This window comes from Lissotriton helveticus, chromosome 5_1 (genome assembly GCF_964261635.1).
Source record: "Lissotriton helveticus chromosome 5_1, aLisHel1.1, whole genome shotgun sequence".
NCBI lineage: Eukaryota > Metazoa > Chordata > Amphibia > Caudata > Salamandridae > Lissotriton > Lissotriton helveticus.
The window spans coordinates 933,736,080-933,759,732 of NC_136065.1; the positions used below are offsets into that span (position 1 = coordinate 933,736,080).

Here is a 23,653-nt window from a genome sequence, read left to right on the forward strand (position 1 = left end):
CGTGCTATGCTAATGCTGACCCCGGCGTCAGCTGGATTCCATTAAGCCTTAAGGTAAAGCTGCGAACTAACTGCCATGCAGGCACAAGCATGCCATGCAGCGGAAGCACCAGTTCTGCCCCCGACCCCCGAACAAGAGCTTCAAGCCGTTGCCACCAGTGCGAGAAAAGTACGACTAAACTCCTTCTGTTGACCTAAGACTGCGCACGCGCAAAAGAACAGTCCAACGTCGCGAAAAGAAACTGAACGTACGACGTTTTTTGTTGACACTGACAACTACGTCTGCGCGTCGTGCGTGTCATACGTTGCTAATGATAGGGGTTTCTCACTCTTTCTCGTTCGAAAGGCGGGCCTGGTTGGCTGCCGAGTGGGATTGGCTACGCAGCGGATATGGCGCCTCTGTCGGTGAAATGTGGCAGCAGCACCTTGTTTTCAGGGCTTGCCGGAGGCTGTCTTCTATGCTGCTGAGTCCGGGGTATGCTGTGTGTGAGCCGACAGCTGCTGCCCTCTATAACTAGGTCCCTCCACGGGTTCTGCAGGCCTGCGTCTTTCTTTACCGGGTGAGTGTGCTTCTTGGCCAGGTTCTGGAGCCGTCTGCACTCGCGGGCCTTCAGCCGCGTTTCTTTTGTGTCTATTCCGGCTGGAGGTGCTGATGTCAGTCCGCCGAGCCGTGACTCAGCGCTTCTTCCTGGTCCACAGCAACTGTCTTTTTGCGGCTTCGGTCCGTGGTCATTTTGTGTATCAGCCCCCCTCACTAGTTGCTGTTCACCCACTCTGGAGAAGCTCCGCCTCCTACCCTGTGTCCTGCACATGGTATCCCGTTCTACCCAGGCTCCTTTAAACTTATTCTCTGAGCAGTTTATATGTTCTTGATGTTACCTATTTTGTGATAAGTCCTTTTCTGCTTCATAAATATATGTCCAAAGCAGCTTGCCTTCCCAGACCCACATTTTTTCCAGACGCATTGCTAAAGAATAACAGATTGTAATCCTTTGGATACACCCTCACCCAAGACTGAAGACGGGGTATGCTCCACTCCCGCACTTCCAAAACATTGCTTTCTGGTTCAGAAGCGATGGCAGGCAGGCTGGGCAATTTTAACATTTCGTTAACTACCAGCAGAACTTGCGCCTCATTATAAGGCCTAACTGCAACGCTATGACCTGCCATGTGACAGTCTTCTGTCATCCTTCCACCCCAACCACCGGCCTCATTTACACTTAACGAGAAAGTAAGTGAATGCAGCCAAACGACTAGAAAGGCTCTACTGTTATTTATTTTTAAACAATACACAAAGGTATACTTATTTGCACCTAATTCACTTCATCCTGCTACCTCTCACCTCGTCATATTTCCACTTAGTAGATTCTCATCCTGCTACCACGAGCACAGGTCCTACTAACAAAGACGTGGGTAACTACCCAAGTAAGGCAGCACGCAAGTGACAACATGGCATGTGACATTACCGTGCATTACATCGCACATGGCAAGTGGCATTACCAGGGACGGCCCTAAATCAGATTGACCGGGACAGCGCCCAGGGCGTAAAGAAAATGTGTGGTTTGTTGTGAGGGCGGGGTGGGTCGTTGCGGTGTGAAGGCAGAAAGTGTGAGGAAGAATGGAGGAGTTATGATGTTGAGGGTGTGCTAACAATTACGTTGAGATACATTTAGGGCTAATTACAAAGTCTTTAGTCGGACCCCATTGAGATCAAGTGGGATGACTAGCTGCTGGTGGCATTACATTAAGTCAGTCAGCTATCTGATGCACACCTCGGAATATTGGTGCCCCGGGCCTGGTCCCAGCTCGCCCATGCCCAAGGCCGACCCTGGTCATCACAACCCATGAACTCACAAGAAGTGACATCAGATTTTAGGACCTCACACATGTTTAGCAAATCTATCATGAGGGCATTACCATATTTAATCAATTTAATTTTGAGTCGGGGTTGTTCCACTAAAGTGACAACTCGAAAGCAAAATCTGGGCCTCAATTTATACATTTAAAGAAAAAAAACTCTCCACAACGAAATTGTCAACAAGGGGAAGACGAGGCAGTAAATCTGTTCTGCTTAATTGGGTGCAAAGTCTGCATTTTAAAATATTTTATGGGGTTCAGGCACCTGCTAAAGAGATCTGTGTGCCAACTAAATCTCATGGAATATAAATAATGGTAAGATTCTCTGGAGGTTAACATATTTGCTGGCGAGATCTGTGCTTTTTTTCTAGTTCCAGTTTTGAATCGGAGTAGCAGAGAGGGTTAATATGTCTGTTGCAAAGCACATTATTTAACCCAGAGTTGACCCTTTAATTTTTATGTAAATGGGTTACTGCTTTTAACACAGAGATCCTTTTGTTACTTGTCAAAGAAATAAACCAAAATAGTGTTATTTAAATTATTTGTGTAAATACTGGGACAGAATAACACTCCTGACATTGTTACAAGAGCATGCATATCTCTTATGTACATGGATTTCACAATGTCTAAAGCAGGCCTCTCTTCAGTACCTGTCAAGTGATAAGCTGTGTGCCTTTGTTTCCCTTCTTTTGCATTTAGGTGTGAGGTTCCCAGCCAGGCTAATCCAACAAAAGGAGGCCTGATGTCCCCTAACTTCGACCTTTGTTTTGGGCCTAGCTGGAATCTGATAGGCCCCTTCCCTGCCTGCGCGGTACTGCTCAGAACTAAAGCAAGCAACATGCTGATGCTGCTGAATGTGTCCCAGTATCTGAAAATTACACTGGGGCAAGTTCAGCATATTTCTGTGGGGCCCATCCTTTTGACAGGTTAGCCTGTGTCCACTCTGTGCAAAGAGTGAGTAGGCACAATCTACCTGCGTGTATCCTCGCCTTGTGCTCTGCTGCTACCACTTAGTCAGATCCCAGTGTTACCATCTTTTTGAGTTTAGCAGGAATAGCTGTGGTTTCCTATTCGCTATTCTCGCTAAAGAGAGATGCAGTCAGACTTGACTTATTTGTTCTGCCACTCTCATGGTTTTTCTACTTTACATAAGACATATAGCCAATTTATTTGCTCATGCACTTGCTTCTCTCAAAGTATATCAAAGTTTACACATTATTGATTTTGGCTCCTGTCGATGTCAGAAGTTAGAAATCAATAAATATCAAAGGCAAGTAATTGAATGTACTCCCTTTTTCCCCCAAGTTCGACAGTTTTATGACCCGCTCAAAGGTGTGGTTTCTGGCGTGCAGGCTTGTGGCTCACTGGTTAGAGGCGGCAGACCCGTAAGCAGAGAACGGCCCGGGACCAGGGTTCAATTCCCGACGCGGCAGGGTTGTCGACCAGGGTCAAAACGGACTCGATAATTCTCGCCTCGGTGCCTACTCTAACCAGGGAACACACTCGGCAACTCTGGGCATTAAGCTTGCCTCATCTCTACAACGGCCCCCCACAGACGCCGGGGATGCCTGGTTTCACCCTGGAGATACCCAGAAAGGGACCATCTCACAGGGAAAACCAGGACGGGTTCCCCAGCGGTCTTCAGCGCCTAGATACTCCTTGGAGTCGTAGTGCGCTTTACAAGTACACCCACACTGTCCCAAAACATGAACATGGAATTTCCAAAATCAAACTGCTGCGTCGTAGCGCTCAGTTTCAAGCTGCACAGCTCCAAAGACATTTGCTGTAGCATCCAAACAGCGTTATTCTTGCGTAATTTGATAGAGATTGCTGTAATGTGACACTATAGAATCACGGTGGTGTAGTAAGATATTGGTAGCATTGCAAGTTATAGACATTCTTTCAGTAATGATGGTTTAGTTATTTATTTCTTTAGAGGCCCCTGAGGAAGGGACCTTGATGTCCCGAAATGCACAGGGCAGCACACGGATAAAGATGGAGTCACGTCAAAACAATGCTTATCTGTATAATGATTTTGTTTAACTGTAAACATTGAAGAAGTATGTTAATGGAAAATTTCACGAGATTTCCTGTGTATATTTAAATATGTGTAATCCAAAAAGAATGAAAAACAAATGGAATAATTATTTGTTTGTGACTTGTGTTATAAAACTGCAAAAATGAGATTTAAAATTGTTGATACACACAGCTAGGTACACGGTTACTTGAACACATATCCTAAGTGTGTTTACCAGCCAGGTCGACATGGCAATCTCAGACTGCACTCAGACACCGAAATGGCAGGTACAAGACCAGTTTACAGAGCTACTCATGTGGGTGGCACAACCAGTGTTGCAGGCCCAGTAGTAGCATTTGACTTACTGGCCCAGGGCACACAAACTGTACTTTGCTAGAGTCTTACCAGTACATCAAATATGCCAGTCATGGATAACCAATCACATTTTACACAGGGAGCACTTGCACTTTACCACTGCTGATCAGTGCTAGAGTACCTAAACCAGCAAAAAACGAATTCCAACACACAGTCAAAAATACAGGCGGTACAGGCAAAAAGTCAGGGAAAACCACACTAAGGATGCCAGGTCTTATAGTTAACATGACAAAAATAAATTGATGGCTTGTTAAAGTGTATCATCTGAATGTCCTTATGTCCCCATCCCATTCATTACCCGTGAGGTGAATCCACCTCCAGAGACAGAAAAATGAACTGGAAATGCTTTAAAAAAAGTGTCCCTCTCCCATAGGCCATAGCCTATAAGGGTACACTTTACCCAGCATTCCTCCTGTTCTCTTCTTTTCTTTTCTTTTTTTCTCTCTCTCGAGACTGGGAGTGATGAGGCAATTTCAGAAGGTCCTCTGACGTCCAGAAGTCTGGTTTCTATTCCGTAATTTTTCTGGGTTAGAAAGCCACAACGGGTTTCCAAATGTGTTATTTTTTCTAATAGTCCTCATTAAAGAAAGAAAGTGAATGGTCTTAAAGCAGTACCACGGCGCCTTCCTGGACCCGATAGAGGGGAAACGCCACCCTGTAGGTCTCTTTCCACCTCAAAGGATACCTGGGGACGCGGACCGCATAACACTTGGGAATTAACCCGGATAATATCAAGCCCATGCCCATGGTTTCTGCATAAACCATCTTCCCAAAAACTCTTGTTTTTATAATAATTTCGACTTTTTGTGTAAACTAGGAAGTCACAAGACCCAAGTTAATAACCCATTCTTCCCATAATTCCCCAAATCTTGTTTTTTTCTTTGACTTACATCCCATGTCCAACTGATGAAACCCAGTCTAGGAACTTTGGCGGATTAGGGGAGATCCAGTTTAAGCAGATTTCCCTTCTTGCCAAAAGGATTAGAACAAACCGATGTGAAGCTTGAGCATTTCACAGTTTGCTGTTAATACTCTCATCAGGAAGAATTCCAAAAATGGTTAAAACCAGGCTTACCTTAATTTCTTGGCCATTTACATCTGAGATAGTCTTACCCACTTGCCTCCAGAAGTCCTGGATCTGAGGACACTGAATGAACATGTGCACATCATCCGCACTCCTCGGGATACATTTCACGCAAGACTTCTCTCCACCTCCCAGCTTGGAAAGCCTCTTCAGGGTCCAATAAGCTCTGTGCAGTGGGAACAGATGATTTCTCCTCAATGGTGTAGCCTTGATAACCCTCCACAAACTGCACAATGATACTTGCCAGTAAGATGTGACGTCGCTGGAAGGCAGTTCTCTTTTCCAGGGCTCCTCCATGGGCAACGGTGGTGGGTCTTCTTTAATAAACAGCCAGTACCATTTAGATACTTCTTTGCTTTGGTGAGAAGGAACTAAAAACGTATCCTCCAGCTTGTTATTTATAACTCCATTTTTGTCCAAATTTGCAGCCCAACGGGGAAGTTGATAAATTTTAAATCTAGATAGGTTTTGCTTTGTTTTTTTAGATCAATTCATCCCAAGACAGTAGTTTATTATCTCAGAGTAATTGGCCCCATTTCTGAAAGCCATTTTCCTGTAGAGGGGCTGATAATCTGTTGTGTAGGCAATCAGGGGTTCCTGGCGAGTTCCATATAGGAGCGTTTGAACAGTAGTATGGAATTGTAAAAAGCTTCCTCACCTGGAACCATAATGCACAGGCCGACCGTAGCACCTTCAGTTTGACCCTTTTAAAGTATCTGAGATGTCCGAACTTAAAAAGAAATCCGTCCCCCCCTGGGGGACACTGTTTGACATGGCTACGAGGTAAGGCGGAAAGCAGGATGAGTCAAGGAGCAAGGATCTCATATTCTTGAAATGGAAATCCCAACTGTAGAAGCCGAAGTCAGAGCTGGCTATTCCCCGGTTGCTTTCTAACATCTTAATTTCTTCCATGCGATCCTGACCCCTTTGTCGGCCCAAAGAAAACTATTTATATCCAAATGAAGTGGGCGCGCTAAAAAATAAAGGAATTGTATAAAAATTGAATGTGATTTTAGGCAGAACAGACATCTTGAAAAGGTTGGACCGGCCAAGAATTAATAATGGATGGTTGCACCAAGATCCTGATCGTGATCTGACCTCTCTCCTTTTAATCTCCAGATTGACTTGGGCCAATTTGTCGAGGTCCTGAGTGGTTTGAATGCCAAAATATCTTATTTGATTATGAACTAAAGGCAAGCTAGATTGGCAGTTCCAAGACATGATTTCAGTGTTGTGCATGTTAATTAAATAACCAGATATCTTCAAGAAATCATGCAGCGGTTGCTCCAGCTTTGGCAGAATCGCAGAGGATTTTTTTGTAAAATCATCAGATCATTGGCATAAAATGCCAGCTTTTTTACCCATCCCCTATGTTCGAATGGAGCGAAAAGCTCGCTGGTTCTAATGATTTGTGCCAGTGGTTCTATGTAAAGAACTAAGAGGAGAGGGGACAGGGGACAACCCTGCCTAGTACCTCGCTCTAAGCTAACTAAGTTGGTTAAATTTCCATTAACTATTATCCTAGCTGTAGGAGTGTTATAGATGTACCTGATAGTCTTGGAGATATTGTCTCCTAAGCTGAACGCTTGAACGATATGGTGTAAACACGACCAACTCACCCGGTCGAATGCTTTAGCCGCGTCGAATGCAAAAATTGTGAACAGCAAATTGTTAGCTGATGCGATGTCGATTGCTCCTATCAACTCATGAGTTAACTCATGAAGTTGACGCCCGCTAATAAACCCCATTTGATCGGGATGAACTAAATACCCCATCATGTTATTCAGTCTCCCTGCTATAATTTGCGCAAAGATTTTATAGTCGCAGTTCAACAGGGAGATGGGTCTATAGGACTCACATTTAAAAAAATCTTTGTTGGGCTTTAAAATCAAGGAAACCACTGCCTCATTCCAGGAACTGGGGATTTGAGAATTGTTAGAGAAAATGCTATCAAATAATTTCTCCTTAACGGGGGTGAGAGTCTCTCTAAGTGCGATATAGAACTCGTTAGGGATATCGTCTAAACCTGCAAAACTACCTCTTTTTAGATTTTTTTTTTATTGTGGATTTATTTCAACTAGTGTGATCTTCCTATTTAACTGTTGGGCCTGGTCTACCGATAAGGGTCGGAAGGAAGCTCTAGCCACATAGTTTTTTTATTTGGGAATCTTGGACTGCTAGGTCTTCAGTGTACAATTCTTGAAAAAATAGCTCAAAGGCTTTTTCCATATTAACCCAATCTGATACTATCTCCCCTGTTTCTGTGTTACTGATCTCCTTGAGTTTCTTTTTAAATTGACTCAGGATTTCTAGGCCAGGAGCTTCCCGCACCCTTCTCTACATTCGTAATTAGCGAGTTTACTAACTTCCCACCTTCTCCTAGTGATAGTATCAAGATAATCTGCCAAGTCCTGCCGCTTAGTATCTCTGAGCTTTCCTCCCTCTGTTCTGCATTATTTTGATTGACTGCTTGATTGAGCGGGGCTCTAAGGATTTCAGCTTCCAGTAACCTAAGTTTTTCTTTGGCTTCCTTGTTGATTTTAGCTGAAATGCTAATAATTCTGCCTCTAATAAATACCTTATAGGCGTCCCATATTACCTCCATTGGAGCTGACCGATCGTTCACTTAAAAAAAAGAGCAAAGTGTCTTTCTTTAATTGTTCTACTGCTGAAACGTCTTTAAGAATAACTTTATTAAACGTCCATCTTTTTAATTCCGGATGATTAGAACATTTTAAATCTATCCGGACCTCTGAATGATCAGATAAGTGTTCTGAGATGTGAGATACTGCACTTACATAACTTATCAGTCTAGAATCTGTCAGGAAATAGTCAATTCTAGAACGATGGCTATGTTTTTTTATTATGAAAAGTAAAATTCTGAGATCCCAGTTACAGACCTATTTTTAACTCTCCAAATGTCTACTAGATTCAGGTCATCCATAAGAACATTGACCAGGGAGCCCATTTTCGTAGGAACCAGTCTACCCCCTCCTTGGACCTATCAAGGGCAGGGTTCAGCAGAATGTTAAAATCACCACCCATAATAATCGTTTAATTTGTTTCGAGTAGGTGATTGTATATAATTTAAGGGATGACTCATCATCTATGTTAGGGCCAGAGTAACCTACCAGAAACACCCACTCGTCTCGTATTTTAATATCCGTTAAGATCCAACGCCCCCTATTGTCTATCTTTGAGAAGCCCAAGATTGCTTTGGCAGATTTTTTAACAATGATGGCTACACCTTTAGTACAATAGGGTTGCGTAGTGTGATGCGAGCAGTGAATCCATCTCTGCTTATCAACCGCCATCTCCCATTCTTCGACTGTAAGGTGAGTTTCTTGCAGAATCATAATATCATATTCGGCTTGACTGAAGTATTGAGAAATCCTCCTTCGTCTGCTCGCTACCCTTAAGCCATTTATATTCCATGTACAAATTCTAATTTAAGCCATACCCACGCTCCTTATCTCTAGACCAGGATTGCGCACCCTGGATGCAGGCTATTCCTTTCTGGTTAGTTACTTCCTTAACAAAAATGTGTGTATGAGGACTTTTTCTATTTTTTCCCCTTATTTTGCTCCCCACCCAGTGAAAACGAACATTGCTTTCTTCTTGTGTGTTCCCCCTCGCCCACCCCTCCCCCGGGAACCCTCCTAAACCTCATTGGGTATGATGAAAATTAACCCCTGTGAACTCACTATCCACTCAACCCGGCCACTGATACTTATAACAGACTTTCATGCAGAACTATCCCTGAGCTTTAATTTGGTCAATCAAGATCGCTACCTCTTTGTGGTCTCTGAAGTTAGACATTTTGTTTTTCCACATAACCCTAATTAGGGCAGGAAACCATAGCTGTACAGAGGTACCCATAGATCTTAAAATCGGCATACATGTTCCCATTGTTTGTCCTGCGTAATTCTTGAGAGGTCTGACCATATCTGAAATACCTAATCTCCTTTCGTGAAGCTGCCGGCTTTTAAGGCTTCCGATAGCGCACGCTCTTTTTGCTCATACGTTTTAAAGTTTATCAGAATTCGCCGGGGATTTTTGACTCTTTGGGTTTTTGGAGAAAGGATCCCTGTGAATTCTCTGGATGTCTAACTCCAATTCCTTAGCATCCAGCACAGGGACAAATTCTTTGAGCAGATTTATGACATAGGTTTTAATGTCCCCACCCTCTGAACCCTCTGGGATGTTCATAATTTTGATGTTATTACGCCTAGCATTATTTTCTAGGGTCTCCAGTTTATCTAGCATGTCCTTTTCTTCCTTTTGTAATGCCAGAGTCTCAGTCCAGTTCAGCTCAACTTGTTTATTCAGGGCTTCTATTGAGGCTTCCATTACGCAAACTTTCAGTAATTGCCGACATTTTGGCTTCTAAGGATTCACATGTCTTGTATTTTAGCCTGATTTGTCTCTGAAATAGTAAACTTACTCCGAATTTCCGAGACCAAGGCATCTTACATATGTGCCAAATTTTGTTGGTCTGGGGTAATTGTTCCTGGTGGCATTGATGGCATTACTGTAGAGACTGACTTAGAATTAGAGGAGCCGGAGCCAGAGCCAGGACCAGGACCAGAGACAGAATGTTGTTAGACCTCAAACATCTGAACAGATTTGTGTAGACTGTTCCATTCAAGATGGAGACTCTGCAAAGGATTATTCTGTAGGTATGCAGGGATCATTGGATGGTCACCTTGGCCTTTAGGACGCCTTCTTCCATGTACCTATCCACCTGGTTCATCGGAGTATCTGCGCCTCTGTATCCACATCATTCACTACCAATGCAGTGTTCTTCCATGCAGTGTGAAGTAGACTCCTCGGTGTTCACCAAAGTGGTGGCATCTCTCCATTTCTAAGGTATCCACCATTATGCCTATCTAGACGATTGGCTTCTGCATTCACCCACTGAACATCATCTTCTGCAGATATTAAAGACGGTGCTGTTGTAGGTTTAGGAATATTGGTTTTCTCATTTGGGACAAGTGTCAGCTACAGCCGGCGCAGCAGAGGATCTTCATGGGTTCTGATTCAGGACTGATTTGAACAAGATTTTTCTTCCAGATTCACAGGCCAAGACTCTGATGGATTTGGTGTCCCAGGTGATTCAGGTTCAGTCTCTATCTGTTTTCCATTGGATGCGACTGCAGGGTCATACATCGGCAACTGTCTTTACAGTCCCTTCGTCCCCTCTGGAGACTTCATGCCTTTTGGAGGCCTTCTTCAGTGGGGTTCGATGTGATGGTCCCTCTGACTCCAGAGATCAAGGAAGCTCTGTCTTTATGGCTCCTACTGGAATCCTTTTGCAGGGAGGTGGAGCTGCAAATGGCTCCCGAAAGGTTCTGATGACTGGTGGGTAGCTACTCTGGAGTTGAGTTCCACGATGGCCCATTGGTCACTGGCAGAGAGAAGGTGGTCCCCCGTCTGGAGGGGATTGATGGCAGTCAGATAGGCTCTGTTGCGTTTCCAGACTGTCCTTCAGGGGCATCGTGCGGTTTAGGACAGACAATATGGTGACAGTGGCTTACAGAAAGAACCAGGAGGGCACCAGGGCAAGGTCCCAGAATTTAGTGGCCAGGCAATTGATGAGTTGGGCAGAAACCCATCTTTTTTCTATTTCAGCAGGTCACATCAGGGGGTGAACAATAGGATTGCGGGTCCCTCGCCGAAATTACCGTCGCTGTGTGAACTCTTTGCTCTCTGCTCACCTGTTCACTGCTTCAGCCCCTGGGTGGCTGCAACGCGCTCCTTTCAGCCCACGCTGCTACAACTCGCCAGCTGACGCCCTCAACGCTCCTCATGGGAGATAGGTGCCGGGGATTACGAATCCCAGCGTCCCTTACCGGCGCCTTTGATCTGCGTCATAGCTAAGTGCCAGGAGGCGCTTAAGGATTCTCCAGGGCTCGCGCGGGGCGCGCGCGGGCCAAGGGCAGGCCCGACCGTGCCCGTCGTTGCCAGGAGGAGGCAGAGCTGGGCCACCCCCTTTCCAACGGCATATCGGTGATTTCAAGGACTTGGTTAGTGACTTTGAACTTTAATTTATTGTTCGTTGTCACCTTTTTCTTTGGTAATTGCTAATTGTGAGCAAGAGTAACCATAAGGGGTCAGGGGGTTCAGGGGTTGTAGGAACACTTGATGCCTTTTTGATGAGGGCAGAATCTATACTCATTTATGAGATTGAGCTCAGCCAAAGGAAATTGTCTCTAGACCCGCGTAGAGCCTCCACAGGAGTCTCCTTAACTGGTCCCCTGTTAAACCTGGATCCATCTGCTGAACGTACGCCACAACTAGCCCCTATGTCACCTGTAGCATCATTAGATGATTCATCCACTACAGTTAGGGTTCCTATCCCCATTTCTTTATCCCCAGACAAGATTCTTATCCGCCAGCAGCGGCAAACCCAGGCAAAGAAAGGGGGGCGCTGTCATTGCCCTAACTAAGAAAAGGAAGGTGGGGGGTTTGCCACTTACCTCGCACCAGGCTAGCAAAGTGGCAAAAACTAGAGGGGCTGCCCGTGGCAAGAAAGGATGCGTTCAAGAGGCCATAACTTCAAATATATCTAGTCCAATAGTTATCAGCTCACAAGCCAGCTCTAAGCAGATGTCTTGTGATCTGGAAGAGCGATTGTTGGCTAAACTTGAAGAAAAACTGTTGGTAATGCTTGAACCCTCAGCAACAAAACTCTCAGATATTGAATTAAGACTGAGTAATATTGAGCATCATTTTTCCCGCCCAAAAATGCATTCCATTTAATGGTATTTCTAGTGGCAATATCTACTCTAATAGAGTTTCAGTTCCTGTACTAAACCCGCCCCCATTGTCACTGTTGCTGGCACAAACTCTGTTTCACAAGCTCCTCCCGAAACTATGGGTAGCATGCTTGTTTCACATCCAATAGCTACCCATAGGAGGGAACCAACAGGGTGTATTAGTAAAGGGTTGTTCCAGGGAGGCCTAGTTAGTCACAATGGTAATGATTGTCTCAATTTACCCCCTGAGGCCATGCCGTATACTAATGTACTCTCAAATGTACCTCCTATACAACCTGGTACTGAGGAAAACTGGGTTTCACTCAGGAATAAGGCCCATCACCTCTTAAATAACAAAACGGGTGGTCAACTATTCAAGGAATTCAAAATGACACGCAGGATCGCTTGGATAGGGAAATCAATAGAATCAAGTAGAGGTGATTGTGTGGTGTTGAACTTTGGGTCCCCCCATATAGTAAAAACAATTCTTGATAGAGCAGGTTCAAGGTATTTGAGTGGGGAAGGTATTAACATCTTACCTCTAGGTTTTTTTTAATCAAAATGTACCCCCACCGACAATGGGAAGGGTTGAGTGTAATGCCACAACATATGCCCAGGGAATGTATGAATATTCTGTTACGACGCATAATAGATTTGATTCATTCACAAATTTGGCGCATATAGATTGACTGGGTTCTACAACTCTACTTGAAAAGACTCTATTTCCTATGGATGATCGAGATGGGGGCCATCTAGTACTGGGCAGTATCAAAAGCTGCGAGGCAGCTTCCCATGAAACACAGGGGGTAACGCTGTGTATAAACTCGGGCTTGTCTGATGCTAGCAGGGCAAGTGACCATGGTGTGGCTTATTTATGTAACTCTACCACCAAGGTCCCTGAATCTTACATGACAAATTCCGGACCAGGCCCCCAAACAAGAACTTGTGTCTCTACCGATGATAGCACTGGTCTAAAACTAGCCTCATGGAATATTGCGGGGCTGGTAAATAAAACCGCTTCCATTGAATGTTCCTCATTTATTGAGGAGCAAGACATCATACTTTTTCAAGAAACATGGGCAGTGGATCAGGTCTTTCGCCCTGGTTATATAAACTTTTCTAAAACTGCTGAACAGGGTGACCGGGGAAGACCAAAAGGGGGACTGACAATTTGAGTCAGGCAGCATCATCAATATAAGTTTGAGGAGATTGTCATTGATACCAAGGACATTCTTATTGTCAAATTATCAGAGGGAAATTTCCCGGATATTATACTTATTAATATTTATTCTAGGGGCTTGCAAGGCGGGGAGGCTTCCAACATAGTAGCCCTTCTTGATGCTTTTTTTAATGAATCACAATGGTTATAAAAACATATTAATAGCTGGAGATTTTAATTGTACCTATGAACCCTTGGGTTGTGAGGATATGAATTTTAGTGCGGAGGAGGATGAACAGTGGTTGATTCCTCCTTTGGAACTTCCCCCAATAAAAAAGTGGACTTGCGCAGCACTCCAATTAAAAGTATTTTGCCTGGAACATGGGTTGAGGGCAGCTAATGGACGTACAAAATCAGACAAATTTGGGATGCCGACATAAAGCAGTGGGCACTGTACTAGTCGTTTAGATTATTTTATTATAAATAAGGAGTTCTGGCCAAAACTGTTAGATATGGTAGAAGCCTGACCAGAAAGTGACCACAACCCCTTTCTACTTTCTTTGCGACATCTGGATTTAAACCACGTAAATGTGGTGCCATTATGTGTAGATTTTGTAGAAGGACAATGACACAAGATGCCTTAATTGGGCCAAGGTCTCACTCAATTCTGAGAAGGTGAAAGACATGAGTAATTTGGTAGTTAACACTATAGTTACTCTCCAGACAGACGCTGCGCCTGAGGCACATTTAGATAGAGTTGGCCAGGCACACAAGCATCTTTTTAATAAACTTAAAAGTTTTCTTTATTATGAAAAACAAAAAGGGTACAAATCACCTTGCCACAAGGCTGCAGCTTGGTATAATTCCTCCTGTTGCATGGCCAACAGTTCTCTGGCAGCAGCAATTGGGAGTAAAGAATGGGACATCATAAGAGAAAAGAGGCTGGCATATAAGGCAGTGCAATCCCAGGCCAAAAGGGATTGGGATGAAGCTCATTGGGCAGAATTACTTAATGCATGTTCTGGGAGATATATGACGAGATTTTGGCACCTGGTGAAATGGGGGAGCGGGGACCCCAGAAATACTCCCATGAATCACGTGGAACCAGATCAGTGGGTCCGCCACTACAAAGGTCAGTTCTCCTGTGACTCAGATGCCCAAGACATTTTTGTAATGCTGTCTTCCCCCCTCCCCTTTGTATCACCAAGAAAGAAGTAGAAACCACCCTTCTACAGGTCCCTAAAGGTAGGGCTCCTGGTCGTGACTGCATCCCCGCAGACCTCTTCCTACAAGATCTGGACTCCTGGGCATCGTATATTCAGCTCCTAATAAATGCAATTGACAAGGGAGCAGCGATGCCCAGTACCTGGGCAGGTGCAGTAATCCTTCCGCCTTTGCATAAGTTAGAGCTATTGGCATTGTAAATGACAACATTTTTATTTATGTGTTGCTTTTGAAAACCGATAAATAAATGGCATTGTCATTTACAATGCCAATAGCTTAATCTCTTGCAAATGCGAGACCTATTGCATTTGCACACACACACAGAGCCACACACACAGAGCCACACACGCAGAGCCACACACACACACACACAGAGCCACACACACACAGCCACACACACACAGCCACACACACAGAGCCACACACACATACAGAGCCACACACACATGCAGAGCCACACATGCAGAGCCACACACTCATACAGAGCCACACACCCACACACAGAGCCACACACCCACACACAGAGCCACACACCCACACACAGAGCCACACACCCACACACAGAGCCACACACCACCAGTCCGTCAAGTAAGGTTTCTACTGGCCTATAAGTCCACCTTAAAGATTCAAGCCATGCCATCTCAGAACTGCACCCCTCGTTACACCTTTCCCGACCCCTTAATGTCAGCTTCTCTGCAGGAGAAGGGTCCATAAATGGTGCTCTTGTATTTTGCCATTTCAACATTTCAAGGGTTAAAGACAGACCTAAGGATGAAAGGCTAAGTTGGCCCAGCTGGGCCTTGAGGCTTCAGAAAGAGCTCTGAAGCACGTCTCTTAATCCAGATAGCTGCCTTGTCTCAGAACCCTTTCTTCAAACCCAGTAAAAGGAGGATGCACCACAGAGAAGTTTGCAAACTCGAACATAATAAAAACCACACACAGCTCGAGCACCTGTTTCATGAGCCAACCTTTCCAGGTCCTAGTGGTGCACGGGTCAAACATGAATCTAGTTCTTGCACATTTACCCTTGACATGAGGCTGTACACATCTCTCCTCGTCTTACATTTCAGCAATAGATGGGTCTAGACAACAAGGTGTCTTAACTGTGATTGAACCAATAGCATGTACCATACACACACATTTCTGCAACTGGGGCACAACCCACAGAAGTGTTTAATGGGACTGGGGCTCCAGGCGAGGCGAGAGCGGGACGGAGAAGAGCTGCGGCAGAGGGAAGGAGGCAAGGCGAGAGCGGGACGGAGGAAAGCTGCGGCAGAGAGAAGGAGGCGAGGCGAGAGCGGGACAGAGAAGAGCTGCGGCAGAGGGAAGGGGGGGAGGCACGGCAAGAGTGGGACGGAGAAGAGCTGTGGGGAGGAGAGCTGCAGGCAGAGGGAAGGGGGGGAGGCGAGAGCGGGACGGAGGAGGGCTGCAGGCAGAGGGAAGGGGGGGAGGCGAGCGGAGCTGAGCAGCTCCAGAAACACCACTATGTTTCTCCGAGGTCAAGCAGAAATGCCTCAGAGAAACAGTCATTTTGGGATTCGGGGGCGTGTTTTTCTTTCTCTCCTCTTCCCATTGGCTGGAATGTAAAATTCCAGCCAATGGGAAGAGGGGAGAAAGAACATTGAAAAAACACGCCCCGAATCCCAAAATGATGGGGCTTAAACAGACAGACGCCCCTCTTCTCCAATGGCTGGCCTCCATTTAGGAAGGCAGCCAATGGAGAAGAGGGGCGGGTTCAAGCCCCACACTCAAAAACATAAGATCTCGCCGGCGAGACTACGTAAGCGCAGCCTACGCCAGCTGAGACCTAAAAACAAAGCAGAAACTTTTGGTGTTAAAAAATAAGAGAAAGATGTAGTCGTCTAACCTGTGAAATGCATGTCAAACCAAAAAACCTGGGACCAATCCTAGCTTCCCCACCCAATCAGATCCTACACAAATGTCAAATTTTAGGAGCCTCCTTTTTTCTGGGTTATCACATTTGAGCGCTTTCCAATACACAAGTTCAGCACGTACACTCTACAAAAATAATCTGATATATTACGGCGTAACGTTTCAGTATATTAAAGAAATACATTTTTTAATTTTAAAGTAAGACACATTTTCACATAATCTTTGTTGCATAATTCAAATGGCAGGTATTTCCAGGTTTTCGATCGAGCAAGGACTCTTAGAGACCAGCCTGACCCTTGGCTGGCTCTCCCTGTTGAGGATTTTCTTGCCCTCTGTATGCACACCTTCACATACACGTGAAAACTGCTTCCCCCTTCTTTGGGTACCCTGAGTAGGTCGTCTTCCCCCACCTTTGGGTACCCTGAGAAAGTCTGTCTTCAGTTCCCACCCAACCCTGTCTGGACATCCTAACATTCATTCTCATACTAAGCATTGCTCAGCTTTGAACCTCACGCTGTCTATGGAGACAGCTCACTTTCGGCTGAACTTTTTCTTCCGGTGTGCTCACCTCTTTAGTACGTCACAGCTGCTCATCCAGGCGAAGCGCTGCTCCTCCCATCCGCTCTTGGTCTTTCCGTAGTGGATGACATCCTCGAAGAGGCAGAACAGGGTGCAGGTAGTGTTGACACTGCGATGCAGCAGCTGAGCCAGCAGGAACGCCACGGCCTGTGCCAGCCAGAGGCAGGCCACACAGTTCGGCTCAGTGGCCGTCCCCAGCATTACCCAAAGAGCTGCTTCGCACAGTTGAGAGTTGCGTGTGGTCAAACGTGCCTCGCTGATAAATTAGCCCGGGGGAAAGTGTCAGCAGGGAAACCTTTACTTGTCACAGGGTTGTGACGAGAGAATGGTGGGCGGGACTGCGGTTACCATGTTTGCGGAGCCTGCAGGCTGTGATGCTTTTAAATACAAGCGCCTTTATTTCATTCTGTGTTCTGAACAAGTAAGCAGCAATTAAATTGAAATAGAATAGACTTGTTCGTTCTTTTCGAAGAGTTGTACACTTGCTCTGTAGTCAGTACTGGGTGACTTGCAATGTAATGGGGCCTTAAAAGTGCAACTGCAAGTTGCAGCACTATACCGGGACGGAGAAGAGCTGCGGGGAGGAGAGCTGTGGGCAGAGGGAAGGGGGGAGGCGAGAGCGGGACAGAGGAGGGCTGCAGCAGAGGGAAGTGGGGGAGGCGAGGCGAAAGCGGGACAGAGGAGAGCTGCGGCAGAGGAAAGGGAGGAGGCGAGAGCGAGACGGAGGAGAGCTGCGGCAGAGGGAAGGGGGGGCGAGGCAAGAGCGGGACGGAGGAGGGCTGCGGGCAGAGGGAAGGGAGGGAGGCGAGCGGAGCCGAGCAGTTCCGGAAACACCACCACGTTTCTCCGAGGCGAAGCAGAAATGCCTCGGAGAAACGCACGTTCATTTTGGGATTCGGGCGTGTTTTTCGTTCTCTCCTCTTCCCATTAGCTGGAAGGTAAAATTCCAGCCAATGGGAAGAGGAGAGAAAGAAAGTAAAAAACACACCCCGAATCCCAAAAAGACGGCGCTTAAAAGGAGTCACGCACCTCTCCTCCAATGGCTGGCCTCTGTTTAGGAAGCCAGCCAATGGAGAAGAGGGGCGGGTTCAAGCCCCACTCTGTAAAACATAAGATCTCGCAAGCGCAGCCTTCGCTAGGCGGAGACCTAAAAAGAGGACCGTTCTTTACCGGGCAATTATAGGCTGATAAGCCTGATCGACTGCATTCAAAAGGTATCGGATAGGGTGGTGCTAGGCAGAATGCAAGCTTGGCTGGAGGAATGCCATATCCTCTCTGATCTACAAGCAGGGTTTCGCCAATGTATCAGCACAGTAGACCAGGTCTTAAGGTTTATTCTTGTTTACTGGCGCACTGTGACCCTGGGAAGAGGCGCTATATATGCAGCCTTCGTGGACCTCAAGTCAGCTTTTGACTTAGTCCTGCGTCCCAAATTGTGGCACAGTCTTCTAAAGCTGGGCATGCCATTGGACATTTTGTCTTTTGTTGTTAAATTGCATACTGATAACTATGCCCAGGTCAGATGGGATATGGCAGGTAGCACTACAGAAAAGTTTCCGGTTGTGAAGGGTGTGAGGCAGGGGTGCGTATTGGCACCTACACTGTTCTCAATATATAAATAGGGTACTGAAATATTTCGAAGACTGCCCCACGCCCCGAGTTTAGCTGGGTCAGAGATCCCACTATTAATGTTCGCTGATGACACCCTTATTCTTTCTAAAACGAGACGGGGCCTACAACGTGCCCTCTTGAGATTTGAGGAGTTCTGTGTGGATTATGATCTTGTTGTCAATGTTCACGAAACGAAGTTCATGGTCCTACAGAACACCAACAAAGTCATCGGTGAAGTTAGAATGAAGGAAGGGGTCTTGGAACAAACAGTGACTTTTTCTTATTTAGGCGTCACTATAGACAGAAAACAAAGCTGGAAGCCACAAATAGACTGCCTTACGGTGGGACATGCTCAACTTTCGGGTGCCTTGCTCAAGGAGCATAGATGTTCTTATACCAAACCCTTAGCTCCTGTACTACAGATCTATAATACTAAAATTGGTGCTTCAATTCTCTATGGTGCAGAGTTGTGGGGGCATGCAAATCTGGATTCTCTAGTGGTGGGCCAAAATACATTTTAAAGATCTTTAATTGGCCTTCCCCAATCCACCACACTGATCCCTCTTTTTTTGGATTTTGGATGCTGTTCAGTCAGAGATGTAGCACGTTATAGGTTAGTAGCATATTGGAGGAGACTTTGGGTGGCTCCTGAGCTAGCCCATTATGCCCTAGCTCTGCTAGAAGTCAGGGAGTTGGATGTAAACAAGAAAATTGTGTGGTTTAGCTGTGTTAAAAATATTCTCTGTGAGCTGGGGATGAGACGGTTGTGGGCCACCCCAGCTGGAAATATATTCCCAAGCAAAACAGAGTTAAAGGCAGCCTATTGGCATATGATAATTTTAAGACGGTGTACAGTTTCCCCCAGCCTTACACTGTCTAGCGCTTTTCTTGAAATCAAACACGAACCAAAATTTGAGATGTATTGGGACTTTATTACATCAACACGGGATAGGAAATTATTCCATCCGTTTAGGGTGGGAACATTACCCACCAATGCTTTTATCTCGAAGTGGTCTAACGTAAATATAAATAATAGTAATTGTCCCTTCTGTCCGGATATGGTAGAATCATTGGTTCACATTTTTATTGTTTGCCCAGCTTCTAGTAAACCGAGGCGATGCTGGCTAAAACCCATATGTACTATATTGGGTACCAGGTCATGCAGTGAGGCCTTCAAAATCCTTAAAACAACTGCAGAAGGTCCCACTGTGATTGCTACAGCAAAGTTCTTGGGCTGGGCATGGGTGATTCGTTGGACCGAAGAGAGGCATAGGTAAATGTCCCTCTTTTGTTTGATACTCTATTTTTATATTGTATTATACATTTTGTTGTAGAGATTTGATGCTCATTTTAAGAAAAATTTAGAATATTAGTCTATGGCCGCCGATTATGGGAGTGTTTTAGAGTCATTTTAGATTATTTATTGTTTTAAGAGGAATTTTACATGTCCACGCTAATTAACAAGTATCTTGTTTAGAGACTTGATGCATTGTCCAATTTGGTCTCCATGTTTGTTTTAACTTTTGTGATTTTTATAAATCGAAATAAAGTTTATGAACTGAACGCAGACTCTGTCTGATTTCCACCTCCTCTCCCCTGCAGGAGGTATTCCTTTTGGCACCAGTTTTCAAAAGTTTGGGAGTTCCTTTAATGCATCTGTTTGCCTCCCGAATCAACAACCAGCTTCAGAGCTTTTGTGCAAGGGCCACACAGAAGGGAGAATGGGGGGTGGATGACCTACTAGTACCATGGCAAAACAAACTGCTCTGTGTTTTTCTCCCATTTTTCCCCTAATTCCCAGACTTCTGTCCAGGATCCAGAGGTAAGACAGGGTAATGTTTCTAGTGGTACAGTTTTGGCCCAGGACGGAATGGTTCTTAGCTCACTGGCCTTTCAGGATCCTTGGTAGCTTCTTTGTCCTTCCCCCTCACTGGTTTTTGACCAGAGATCGCTTTCAGAGGCTGCAACTGTCGGTTTGGAAGTTGAGAAGAGGGTTGGCATAAGGGATTGGCCACTCACCTTGCAGTGGCAGTTCAGAATTTCAGTCGTCCTTCCACATTGTACTCGTATGGATGTCTTTGGGTGAATTTCCAGTTCTGGTGTGCAGGTCATTTAGTCTTTCTACTTTCTTGTTCAATTCCTATGGAATTGCAATCACTGTGGAATGATTATGGGAAGCAGTTGTCAGTTTCTACATTGTGAGCTCAATGAGCTCTATCAAGACTTTACAGGCTCCTTGGGGCAATTTAAGGGATTCTGATTATTTGGTCTCCCTATTGTTGAAGGGTTTTTCTCAAGCTAGACGGATGTCAAAGCCTCTGTTTCCACTGTGGGATTTACCTTTGGTGCTAAGAGCTTGACCTCTTCTCTCTTTACGCCCTCGAGCATGCATTCATTAAGTTTTTTACCCTTAAGGTGGTCATTCTAGTGGCCTTTACTTCTGCCGGGAGAATTGGAGAAATGGCTGCTGTTATGGCAAGAGAGCCTTTCCTGACTTTCTTTGAGGATGGTGTGGTGCTTCATCTCCGCTTTTTTTCCCAAGGTGCACTCGGCTTTTCACAGGAACCAGGAGGTGGTTCTTCTGGCTCTTTTGGAAGTGCCTGAGGCTTCTCAGGAGATTGTTTGGCATCTTCTGGGTGTTAAAAGGGAATTGCAGGTGTATTTAGGCAGGACTGCATCTTTCTGTGGGTCTGCCTCCTTTTTTTTTTTTTTTTTTTAGCTCTATTTGCAAGGGCTTGAGCGCTTCATTGGTTTCCATTAGCAGATGGATCAGACAGGGCATTTTCCTGGCTTACTTAGTCGCAGGAGTTCCCACTCCCACTGGGTGGCCTTCAGGGGCATTCTGCTAGAAGCCTTTCCCCCTCTTGGGCTGTTACTCGGGGCGTCTCCAGTGCCCAAATTTGTAGAGCAGCTGCTTGGACAGGTCAAAATACTTTTGTTCGATATTACCACCTCCAAAATATTTTGCATACTCATAAGAATTTTGGGCTTGGGGTTTTGAATTCTGCTTTGCCCTTATTTCTTCTGTGTGGTTGCATTTTCCATGAAAAACCATAGTGTTAGTAGCATATTGGTTTTGTTGTCTGGTGATTTTGGGATGGGGAAGTCTGAAGGTCTTGTTGGGATGGCTTTGGTATTCTTCATGAGTAATGAATGGGGCAGGGACATGAGGATGTAGAGGTAATGGTTCAATTACTTACCGGTAATCTTCATTACTCCTAGTCCTGTTTGTTCATTCCCATCCATCACGTCCCTCCTGGGTATCAAGCCTTCAGACGATTGAGGGAGTTTGGTATTCCAATGCTTATTGGCTTTAGCCTATTGGACGAGGGACACTTTTCCCAAGCATTTCCTGTTACCTTTCTGTCTCGGGAGGTGGATTCACTTTGAGTAACGAATGGGATAGGGACAAACAGGGCTAGGAGTAATGATGTAAGAAATTGAACCATTCTTAAGCAGTGTTGAGTCAAACGTTGTGAATTAGAAGTTTAAATAAAGCTAGCTTTTGGTGGAACTTAATTTGTGCATAGTTGGTCATTTCTGTTCCATGTCTACTTTATTAATTGTGTTTGGGGAAAAAAGGCTGCACACAACGTAACTGCACTGTACCTAAGAGGAGTTTATTCTTAATAGAAGCCTTTTTTTTTTTTCAAACAAAATGTCCAGTAGTCTCCATTTTTGTGGTCTTCACAAAGTTGGTCCACATATTCTTTGTTTGCATGTCTTAACATTGAGAGTATGAAGGACTGAATACAAAGTGAAAGTTGAAATCGACATTTTAGAAATTTTGAAGGATGTGAGAAATCAAAACGGATATTGGTAAATGCCAGGTTGCTTGAGATAGCACACTGAGCTCAATACATGTGACACATATTTTTTAATATCTGAAAAATCACTGATCTGCCAAACGTAATATTCTTGCAAACTGTGCCCCTTTTTGACCAAATTAAGTTAAACCAATTGGAATCCTCTGCTACCAAATGTAATCCAAATTGATAATGCACTGTTTAAGATTATTTAAAAATAATGCAAGTGAACATTGTGTAAAGTAGCTTTATGTGAGTAGTTTCATAGTTAAAAAACCTTCACATGGAATGTTAACAATAAGCAGTTGATATTATTCAGTAGAGTTGTGTGCGGAGTGCTTGAATCATGATGATGATTGGGCTGTTGCAACCATGAAATTCTTGCCACAGTGATCATAGGTTTATGATAACATGGAATATGCTAATTCTACTAAGTTTCAGAAGTAGGTCAACTTTTATTTTCTAGAACATTAGTTAGTGTTGGCGTTATTTTCCACATGTTGCAATAGGCGATTTGGGAGTACAGCCCACTGACTTGTAACCAAAACGTAAATGTATGAAAGCGCTTTTTTTTTTTTTTGCTTTTTGTTCATAACCATTATCTTTGTATCACTCTTAAAATCTCTGGCACCCAGATGGTGAGTGCATGACTGATTTCCTGGTGGCTTCATAAGTTGTAGAATCTGCTTAGTCATACCGTCTAGGATTTTGCGATTTGTCTCTGGAGCTGCGAGCAGTATTTGTTCAGCTACCAAAACTTTACATGATGAGTTTAATTATTCTGCCAGAGTTTATGTTTGGAAACTTTACATGGATCTACAAAATGTTGAAAATAATAATATATACATGAAAGAGATTAATACATTGGGCTTTTTATGATTGTGTGGTCACCTGGTCATATAAGACACGGGGTGAGGCTTGTTGGGAATTTTATTGGTCAGTCCAAAATTATAGAGGGGACGGGTCAAACGGAGGCCAAAAAGTAACAAAAACTTGAGGTCTCCTTCTATTAGTTGAGTCACTATACATCAGGGAGTCTCTCTCTCTCAGCCTTTCGAGGTGTTGTAGAAGACGTCTGTTGGTTGTCTTCTCCTCCTTTGCCAAGACACAGGAAGAGGGGAACAACGACAGGACCCTCGGAGGAAAAACGAACAATAATCATCTATGGTGGGTTAATGTCAGGATGCCTACCGCTACCTTCACCCAAGACCTGGAGTGTGTAGCTTAAAGGGGTAAGTGTAAGGAATAAGGGCTTCAGTGCACACAAGCAGGTTTGTGTCTTTTACTGTCC

General features: G+C 44.8%; 1 protein-coding gene across 2 annotated transcripts in view; it reads left to right on the top strand.

The window, feature by feature from the left end:
* The first annotated feature begins 261 nt into the window (after positions 1–261).
* Positions 262–23,653, top strand: part of IDE (insulin degrading enzyme) — a 1,242,012-nt gene continuing 1,218,620 nt past the window's right edge. Inside the window, exon 1 of one of the 2 annotated variants that reach the window (XM_078643408.1) lies at positions 262–559. In XM_078643408.1, coding sequence (XP_078499534.1) covers positions 477–559 — 83 coding nt within the window. In that variant the 5' untranslated portion in view covers positions 262–476. The remainder of the gene's footprint in view (positions 560–23,653) is intronic. The other variant, XM_078643410.1, reaches the window with a different exon arrangement.